General features: G+C 41.3%; 1 protein-coding gene across 1 annotated transcript; it reads right to left on the bottom strand.

Moving 5' to 3' along the window:
• Positions 1-1400: 1400 nt before the first annotated feature.
• Positions 1401-10522, bottom strand: PTGDR (prostaglandin D2 receptor). Its single transcript, XM_081048026.1, has 2 exons — positions 9665-10522; positions 1401-3370 (listed from the first exon to the last, which is right to left on the bottom strand). Exons 1-2 carry the CDS (start codon positions 10505-10507, stop codon positions 3134-3136), a joined length of 1080 nt encoding a protein of 359 aa, XP_080904152.1. The 5' UTR covers positions 10508-10522; the 3' UTR covers positions 1401-3133.
• Between the last annotated feature and the right edge of the window lie 470 nt (positions 10523-10992).

The following is a 10992-nucleotide window of genomic DNA, read 5'->3' as shown; positions in this document are numbered from 1 at the left end:
TGCTTTTTTGCCTAGTATTACTTTGTAAGCTTTCTTATCAATTTTCATAATGCTTTGAAAACATCTTCTTTTAATGACTGCATAATTTTCGTGTTTGTATATATAATATATATAATATATAATATGTATTATATACATTATACTATATATATTTTTATATATATATATATATATCTTGGGGGTACCAAAAACGTATACAAGTGGACACTGGTCAACATTGCTCAAACAGTAGTTTGCCATAATCAAAAGTGTCTGAATGCTGATGGTAACCACTTTGAGCACCTCTTGTAATTGCAGAAGTCAAACGTGACTTGTACTCATCTTTTGTTATCGGTATATATTGAGTATTACAATTTTAATAGTTTTGTTCTTTCTTAAAATGTGTATATATATTTTTGGCACCCCCTATATGTATGTATATGATTGATTTGAAGAGTTTGTTTAACCTTTGTTTTGGTCATATAGATGGTTACCTTTCCTTTGCTATTATTCTATATAATGTTACAAAGAAAAGTTTTGCACATAGCTATGCCAGCTCCCCTGATTATTTTCTGGGAGTGAATTCCAGAGTGGGATTGCTGGAACAATAGAAAAGAACACTTTTAGACTCTTGCAATGCACTCTCAGGTTCCTACCAAGAAAAGGTGAACAAATTTACAAACTCACCAGGGGAAGGTGAATTCCTTCCTCTTAATAACAGCCTTTTTGTTGAGAGTCATAATCTTTTTGTCTGGTCCTTAATAATTTGATTTTAATTTTCCCTTTCTCTAATTAGGCAGGAAATTTTCTACATTTATTAACCATATATGTTTCCTGTAAACCATCTCCTTGTATCCCTTGTCTAGTTTTCAACTGGAGTCAAAATCCCTACTCAGCTTCAATACTTGACTTAAGCATCTCATGGTGCAGTTCTGACAACTGCACAGATCACCCCTAATCCAGGCTTCTTTTTCTAACAGGACTGCATGTGCGCATTAACTACTAAAATTTTGATTCTCTTCTGTAACTATTTACATGCCTGTCTCCCCACTGAACAATGAGCAGCTTATGGGCCAGCACTGAGTCTTATGTATTCTTTTCCTCAGTATCTAACCAACTGCCTGGCAAAGGTATGTGTCAATTAAGACTTATTTAATGAACTAACGAATAAGTCAATGAAGATCATTGAAGAGTTGACTTTTAACTTAACATGGATTTCATCAGGATAGCATATCTACATTTTGTATGAAACAGAAAGGATCACTAGGCCTTGGATAAACCTATGCAAACTTGTTTAAAGTAATATAAATGCTAATCCAACAGCCTATGACAATCCACACGATTAAACTGTTAGAGAATGAAATACTGCTGAAAACTGTTTATTCAAAAAAGAAAACTAAAACTTTTTCTTGTTTTTATTTGGAGAAAAGTAAATCTGTAAAATATTATAAAGTTATGTTTATTGGTTCATCTGGGGTCTTTTCAAATTACCTCGACAATTATCATTCAACAATTATCATACCACACCTTCCAAAAGGAGAGCACAAAGAAGATGCACTTCCTCTGACAATAAAACATGCATGTACTTACACAATAAATATACAAATGAAAGTTAAACTTTGAAAATGACTGCATTTTTCATCACATCATACTCTCAACTTATAATTCACATGTTTCTAATTTGGCCATTTCACAGTGTTGCTATACAAAAATACCTCACACATATGTACCCAGGTTAATACCATCACTGAGATAAACCAGAGGTGAAAAATGGGGGTGCTGCTAAATTGCAAATAAGGCAAAAGGCAAATCCTCTTGTCTCTGGAACAGATGGCTGAATGGGGGTCTCAGGTCTACTCAAATGTAGTCGGCTCTCCATTGCATGTATTGGGGTACAAAGGGACTCTAGAGATGCTGAAACCGCTGCTCATGTCCCCCATCTGTTCTTTCACTAAAGGTGAAAGTTCTTACTTGAGTTGGGTTTAGAGTCTCTTGTTTGTTTTAAGAACTGCAGCTGTATTTTCCCCACTTTTCCCTTTGGATCATAGTGTTGCTAAGCTTTGTAAACATTTAAATGTACAATTAAAGTGCTCAGTTGTGCTCCATCTGAGCCCATCCTGCTCCTGTCTGGAAAATGCATAGCTCTCAGGAACCTCAGTAAAATCTTACTTCCTCCACAAAGAGCAGAATATGATTGTTAATAGGTAGATGTTAAGGTCATTGCCACCACCCTGAGCTGAGGTTGACTGAGACCTGGCTGGGCTTTTTGATGTGTGGAATGCCTTGCTGCTTCACACAACCACAGGTAGTGAACATGGCTCTCTGGTAAGTCACACATCACCGTTTTTCAAAGAAGCATAAATCCCTCCCCCAAAGAATTCATTAACATGATAAACTTATGAAATGGAGGAGGTGCCAAAATTGAAACAATATTTTGTAGCCCACTCTAAAATTTTGATTCCTACTGACATCCCTGTTTCAATACACAAGAAACTGTAATTTAAGAGATACAAATTAATTTTTCTTCTCTGGGTTGTGGGCATAGTCACATCTTGCTTTGTGTCTACTTATTTATAGCTTTGTTCTTCATGTGAGGCAGTGAGCACCTTCCAGATGGTGGTTATGGAAGGCCCCTCTGAACTCCTGATTTGGCTGTATTTCCCACCTCACTCCTCTGAGAAGTCTCTATAATTTAGGCATATTTACATCAGTTGGCAAAGAAAATAATGAAATGGGTAATTATGACACAAAGTAAACACATCAGGTTTCACTAGGATAGAATTAGGTAAGAAATTTTAACACCCATCACATAACTAGACAGTGATGTTTCTATTGGGTTTAAATAAAAAATTAGGGACACCAAGTACAAATGTCATAACAATTCATATCATCTCTTTAAGACTAATAACACTGTTTACAATATATGAAATTTTAGTCGCTATTAATAACCTGAAATGAAAAAATCTGCTGAACTGGTTCATGAATATAGAGTGACAATACATAGTTAAGATATCAAATACTTTTGAAAATACCTTTAGATGTTTTGTTATGGGAGATAACTTTTAAGGATTTAAGTTGTAAGATTTTTTTTGTCGTGGTTCTTTGACGGCAAGTGTGATACATTCCTCAGCTTATCAGAGAGTGTAAAACATTGTCATAGCCTGGATTCTATCTCAGTTTGGCAGGAATTGCTGTGACAATTTCTATACATAAGAGGCCTTATGAAAATCTTGTGGAAAAACATCCGAAATACTGATGTTCTGAAAATAATGAAAATCCAAGGGTCCACAATTGAGATCACAGATAGAAAACGCAAAGCACTGAGGTCTCCGACTTCAGAAGTTTCATTTTTCTTGTCGACAGCTTTAAATGCTCCATAGTAAGCACGATACTGTTTTAAAGAAAAACATTCCATTACAATAGTGAAAGGTTGATGGCAGCAATACATTCAATTATTTCACTTAGGACACATTACTTTTCTGTAAGAGCATTGCAGCTCAGCTTGGAATGTTCAGTTTTGGTAAATTCATAAGCAGCGAAGGCTGCTGCAGCTGATGGGTGCAAGCGAGGTGCCTGGAAGTCACAGGGTCAACCTGGGAGGCTCAGTGGAGGTGAGAGACCTCATCTACGTCCCTGGAGGCTGTTCTATCTGCTGTGAGCACTGGAATTTCCAGGTCCCTGCCAGGCTATGAAGAGGAAGGGCTGAGGTGGGACAAATCCAGTCACTGAATCTTTTACCAACAGGGTCACCACATCACCCCTTCCATAAATACACTTCTTGGAAGTCACCACTTCCATAAATACAGAGATTCTTTTCCATATTTTCTTCACTTCGCCTTATTTTCTTCTGCCTGCTTCCTATCCTCTCTGATTAGTTAGCTCAGAAATTAGTCACACTTTTGTGACATGTCACATGTATGGAGACATCAATGAAACAGAAGTTTTTAGTCGATGTGAAGAGATAGGAAATACTCCAGTGAAAAGACAGGAGACTTGCAAAAGGACCAGTTCAATTCATGTAAGTTATTTATTCTTAGCATCTTAGCATAGATGGTTACCTTTCTGTGGTCAACATCCTCTTTTCAGACTAGGAAAAAAAAAAACCCACACATAGAAATGCAAGCCTACTTTCCTGTACCCAGTGACTCCTCTTGTCCTGATCCTTCCTGAGGTGTCTGTGGCCTCCTCAGAGCCCTGCAAACTGCCTGTCCTGTGGCTTTTCCTGCCATTCAGCCAACACTGCTGACTGGACAAGTACCACTACTGTCTCCCACTCCCTTGGAGGCCAGCCACTTTTTCTTGATGCTATTATACTCCTTCTGCCTACTGAGATTCTAAATCCATAATGGGACAAAATGGACTCTAATGGGATGGAATATGCAAACTCAACATTTGTGGGAGGGGACATGAATAAGTGAACACACCAGACCCATTTAGGGCAATCAAGGAATATCTGCTGGAGGAGATGTGTTTTCCCATAATTGTTTCCTTATCTTTTTACTCTTTTCTGCAGAGTACTTCAGTAGGCTCAGCTACTCACATCTACTGCACTTAAGAAGATATACCATGTCTGGAAGTCCGCTCCCATCATCATTGTTTAATAATACTAACAGTAATAATAATGGCTAATGCCCATGTTTTCAGGCACTGTTCTAAGCATTGTACTTTGAAAACTCCATTACATTCTCACAAAAATCCTATGAAGTATGATCATTATATTCATTTTACAGATATGGAAACTGATTGTGTGCCCAATTCCTACCTCTTTACAAGGTCGACCTCAAATGTTACCCCCTTCGGAAAACCCCTTTGAGGTAGTGGCTAAGCATATCAGGGTTAGAGTCCAACTATCTGGGTTAGAGGGAATCTCCTCATTGACTGTGTGACTTCAGGCAAGTTATTCCATTTCCTCCTCTATAGAATTGTACTTACCTTCCAGGATTGTTATGAAATTCAAATAAGATGTTATGAGTAAAACCTTGACAATAGGTCCTACCATATAAAAGAAGTCAATAATTAAATGTTATTATTTTGTCAATTAGGAGTGACTCCTTTCCTTCTCTAAACTCCCTCCCACCTCTGGTATTTCAGCAGATGTGATGTTTTTCTCACTTTAGATCCCTATAATGAATGACAGTGTCTTGAATGTTGTAGATAATGGATATGTGCTGAATGGATAAATGATGCCAATAGCTATGCACTTAAGCTGATTTAAAAAACAAAGCTTTATGTGACTTTGTCTTTAGATTTGTTCCTTTCTCCTCAAAGTGCAGTGCAGCAAAATATAATTCCAACTATTTCAGAATATTTGATTAGTTGGGATCTGGGTAACTGAATGGTACTTACGTAATTAAACCAAACCATTTTATTTCTATGCAGTATTTCTCCAAGTCAATTCTATTGCGTATTGCTAGGTTATTTGTATTTTCAAGTCACTTGATTTGTGTTAGAAGTGTATTGCTCTATACCTGGCCTTTCAATTTAATGTAATTTATTTTTATTTTTTGAGTTTGCTAAAAACACAACATAACTTCATTTATGACAGTGACCCGAAGTACGTATTCTATTAATTCTCACAAAATATCAATTTGAACACAATTTAGACTTTCAGAAAGTCTCTGTCTATCAATAGTATTCTTGAGGACATACTTCATAAACTGCTCCTATAAGAGATGCTAAAACGACATACTTCATATTATACACTTGGTATTTTTTAAGTAGTTCCATTTACACAAAGAAAATCATTGTGAGAAGAACGCCCTCTGTTGGATTTAGGAGTCCATGAGAAAATGCTGTTACCCATTCACTGGAAACTGATCTTGCTGGGATATTTCTGTTACAGATGGCTCTCTAGATTCTAACGCCGTCGTCTATCCAGTCCATCCATCACAATACGCTAGACATTGTTCCCTGCTCTAGCCCTTTAAATCCACTTCCGACCCTGTCCCCTGGGCCCATCTTTTGCTTACCATCCCTTACTCGCCTCTAACCATCTCCTTTGGCAGGAGCATCCCATGCATTCTTTCTGCAGCAAAATGACACACACACACACACACACACACACACACACACACACACGAGTTATCAGTACATGTAGGATATCCTCTATCACTTCTCTGACTCCATGGATTTGGTAAATGCAATCCCACAAGCTCATACTTATCTTTACCTGGCGTCTAGACCTCTCAACTAACACATTTAATCTACATATGAACACTCTCTCTCTTCCACCCTCGGTCCCCTATAAACAACCCTCAATGCAAACGGTGGTTTCCTAAGGTAAGAATAATTTTGATGAAAATATGTTAGACAATGTGCTTCATTAGAGAATATGCTTCAAATTGCCTCAGAAGCTCACCCCACATTCTCTATACTTTCTTCCTACTGTATCAAATTGGTAATTTGAAAACTTAATCTAGTTAAGTATTTGCTCTAATTCAGCATTACAGCAAAGTTAATTTTTAAAAATCATACTGCAGCAAACTTTTCACTGGCTTAATGAAATATAATATTTGTACTATGAGTAAGGTGGTATTGTTGTTTTTAAGTCTTTCCCCCTTCACGTACTGCCTTATTTTTTCCAGTCATTAGATCCATTCCTTAGAAAATTGATTTTCAAAGTGTGGGGGTCTCCAATACCCTTTCATGTGTCTGTTGGGTCAAAACTACACTCATTAAAAAAGACGTTATTTGTCTTTTTCACTTTCATCTTCTCACAGAGGCTATGTGACATGTGATGACATCAGCACCCCCATAGCTAATGGAATATGTGCTTGTGTATTCTTGTGTTTTCTAGACTTTTCTAATGTAGTAGGTTCAGGAAATACGTATGTGCATTTTCACAGACTGTTCTCAGTACTTCTGAACTCTTAATATGTTTTTTTTTCTGTTTTATCTGCTATAATTTCTATAACTTTATTATCATTCATTTAATCATTTTGAAATCCCAAAGTTTCCCTTGCACCTTTGTAAAAACACAAGAAGTACATGTTGTTAATTTGTTTTGCAATAGTATTTTTAAATTTTTCTTATTTTTAATTTCTAATATGATAAATACTGATACATATAATGAATATAATAAAGCTTTTTAGGTCTTTAATTATTTTTAAGAGTAAAAAGGGGTTCTTTAAGTAAAACAAGTTTGAGAACCACTGCCTTAGAATATAATGCTATCTCCTCTGGAGACCATATTTCTAAATTAATTTTCTATGTCCAGTCAGCAATAATAACTGGAAATAATGATTAGTGATAATAGTGACACTCATTTTTTTGGCCAGGCAGCTGGTTAGGTTCTCTCTCTCTGTCTCTCTCTCTCTCTGTCTCTCTCTCTCTGTCTCTCTCTGTCTCTCTCTCTGTCTCTCTCTCTGTCTCTCTCTCTCTCTCTCTCTCTCTCTCTCTCTCTCTATATATATATATATATATATATATATATATATATAACTTCATGTATATATTACTTCAAATTTTCATAACTATCTTACAGAACAAGTATGGTTATCCTTGTTTGACAGATGAGAAACCTGTGGTCAGAAAGGGTAAATAAGCCACTATCATCATTAATACGTGATGCAGCCTGATCCAAATCCATGTCTATTGCTGAGGCCCTTATCCTTTCTAGAAAATGACAGTTCCTGTAAGAATGCTATTTGCATTTCATATCTTTGGAACTTTACAAGTTTTTTAGGGAATCACTTTCAAATCCATTATTTCCTTCAATTTTCGTAATCCCATATGAGTTATTTAAATCCCCTTAGAGATGTGTCTAAATGCAATGTTCTTTCCACTGTATTATACTGTGATTTTTGATTATTCTTACTAAAAACACTGAAACTCAGGACATGATATCCACGCAGTTGGCTCTTGTCTGCTTCTATCACAGCATAGGTAAAGAAGGCTGTTAGAGCAGGAACTGCACACATGTTCTGTAAAAAGAGCCAGACAGTAAATATTGTAGGTTTTACGGGCTAAGAGGCAAATAGTGACTATTCGGCTGGTACTTATATGATAAGAGAAAACACATTTCCACAACTTTTATTAATGAAATTAAAAATGTCATCATAATCATAATTAACTACAAATTTTGTAATGCTAAGGGGAAAAATAAAAGTATTTTTTTTCGTGGAATAATATTTGGCTTAATTTGGCTTCCGAATTTGTGTGTCCTGTCATCAAATTGATTGCAAATGTTCATTTGTGAAAACTATTAACTCCAGAGCTGTACAAAAACAGCTCTGAAAAAAAAAGCAGGATGGATGTGGCCTGTAGGCTGTGCTTTGCCAATTCCTGCTTCACAGTGTAGTTCTCCAAACATGACCCCAGGTCAGCAGCTTCCACCTCACCTGGTAACTTGTTAAGAATGAGAATTCTTCAAAATCATCTGAATCAGAAACTCTGGGGAACGGGGCCCAGTCATCTGTGCTTTTTAAAGTCCTGCTGATAATTCTGAGCATGGTCAAGTTTGAGAACCACTGCTAAATATCTATACCTATACCCATATCTATTTATATAGATACAGATTTGTTTATTTATTTGGAGGAGTTCTGATCCTAACTCTGCATGATGATGCTACTACAGACCACTCATCGCACCTCCCCCATTAAGGCTTTCATTTAAAGGAAAATCTCATTATATTTCACCTTCATCCACCCTTGTCAGTAACATCCAAAATTGCTATGTTTCCACAAGAAACTTAACTTTCCTATTCACAGAAGTCTCAGGACTCCAAAGACATTGAATTGACAATGTATTTATAAAATGTGGTTCATGTTGAACAACTACACTAGGGATGGGGGTTAGGGGAGAGGGAGAGGAGTAATACTAAAAAAGTTTTCTCAAACTTCAGCCACACTTGTAGGTGTCTTGGCGAGGAACCCACAAGGAAATATCTTCAAAACCATGAGGTAAATTGAAACCCTGAGATAATGGCTTTCATGTCACCCTGCCTGCCAAGATTGAAACAAAACCAACCTGTCAAAACAAGTTATTGAAACGACACCAGTGGCTGAAATATACTTGCACATCTGCCTGTCCAAAAAGCCTCTCCGCCTTTATTACCTCTACCCTTCGCGGTAGTAGCACCAGACTCCTCAAAGCTTTTTACGCACGAGGTTTTAAAAACCAAATCTATACTTTTAGTCATTTACCTCTGCAAATGACTGATAGGATTACATCTTCCCTTATTCCCTTTCCTCACTCACCAACACCTGGGAGAACTTCCAGACGCCATCCGCCCATGTCGGAAGCCACTAAAATCCTGGGCAGGTATAATGAAACAAAACATTAACTAGCCATCGGGAAGTAGGAAAGGACTCCTATTACCAAGGAGGAACCAAGTTCTGCTCCTCAGCGTTCTGAGGCGCAAAAATAACAAGTCTTAACGGAGGGAAGCAGAGAGGAGGGGGTGCTGTCAACTGGAGACGTTTCACGGAGCTTAGGAGACACCATTGAACACTGTTTTTCCTTTCCTCTCTGTGACTTTCCCTCTTCTCGCTCAACATATTGGGTTATACCCCTTGGGGCTGTGAGGGGAAAGAATCGGAGCTGGGGGGCGCAGCCACAAACCCTCCCGGCCCTGGGCGCAGTTTCTCTCGCGCCACGTCCAGCGCGCCCCCCGCCCCCCGTCCCGCTGGGCACCCGCTGCGCGATGCGCTCCAGTGCCCCGCAGGCTTGGCGAGGAGCGACTCACAATTAAAGGCAGGGTGCACACGGTGAAGAGCACCGTCATGAAGGCCAGCAGCAGGAGGTGATCCATCTCCTCCAGGGGCTGCGGGGTGGCCTCCCTGTCGCCGGCGCTGGGCTCCGCACGCTCCCTGGTCCCGGAACGCGGGAGCCGTTGTAGCCGCCGGTGCATAGCGTAGAGGTTGCGCATGGCGCCCACGTTGCACAGCACGATGGCGAGGACCAACACCGCCATGAGGCTGGCGTAGAGCACTGAGTAGCCCAGCACCGACAGCGAGCGCTCCTCATGGACCATCTGGATAAAGCACCAGGTGCCGGGGCAGTACTGCACGAACTTCCCGAAGCCCGCGAAGGGCAGCGCGCAGAAAGCCAGGCAGAAGGCGCCCACGACGGGCGCCACCAGCGCGCCCCTGCGCAGGGTGATGTGCTGTCGGTAAAAGAAGGGGTGCCCCAGGGATAGCCAGCACTCCATGGCCATGGCCAGGAGCTGCAGCGTCGAGGCGAGCCCGAAGAAGGACATGATGAAGGCGAAGGCTTCGCACAGCGAGCTGCCAGGAGGGGGAACCAGCCCCCACAGGCTCCGGTTCTGCGAGTAGGCCGCCAGCACGAAGGGGCTCACCAGGCACTTGCCCAGCAAGTCGGTGACCGTCAGCCCGCACACCAGCACGTAGAAGACCGACGGCGGCGGGCGCGGTGAGCGCAGCGGGCACGACCCCAGCCCCGAGCGCGCCAGCAGCCCCAGAGCCAGCAGGTTGCCCAGGAGGCCCGCGCTGAAGAGCACCCAGCCCATTGTCGCCGCGTAGCCCTTCTCCACGGAGGTGGTGTTCTGGCAGCGGTAGGACGACGGCATCACGGTGGGCGGCGCGGTGGGCCAGAGTGGAGGCTGCGGGAGGGCCAGCACCCCGGCGTCCGGGTGCGGAGGAGAACCCCGCCGCTCCATGCGCGCCTCGGGAGGAGAGGCTGCGCTGCTGAGGAAGCTCCGCGGGCCCCGGGTGTGCCCGACAGCCGGCACCTCCTATCTAAACTCTCAGGTCACACCCCTCCGGGAGGGGCGGGACGAGCTGCTGGCTGCGCACCCGGCGCCGGCCCTGAGGAGCGCGGAGCAGCCCAGCGAAGAGCTCGACCCCAAAGCTTCTGGTCCGCAGAGAGGCAGACCCTCATGCCCAGAGTCGGAGAGAAAGAAGGAAAGTGGCCAGAGTCCCAGCACCCCGGCTCAGCACTTTCTGCCAGGCAACAGAACTACTGACATGGAGGGGAAATTAAGCAACAGCTACCAGGGAGGAGGATGGTGCAAAGAAGTGGTGGAGGAACTCTGGTGGTGTCCAAGGAGAACGC

Source organism: Rhinolophus hipposideros (assembly GCF_964194185.1).
Source record: "Rhinolophus hipposideros genome assembly, chromosome: 5".
Taxonomy (NCBI): domain Eukaryota; kingdom Metazoa; phylum Chordata; class Mammalia; order Chiroptera; family Rhinolophidae; genus Rhinolophus; species Rhinolophus hipposideros.
This window is presented reverse-complemented; position numbering and strand designations above follow the sequence as displayed.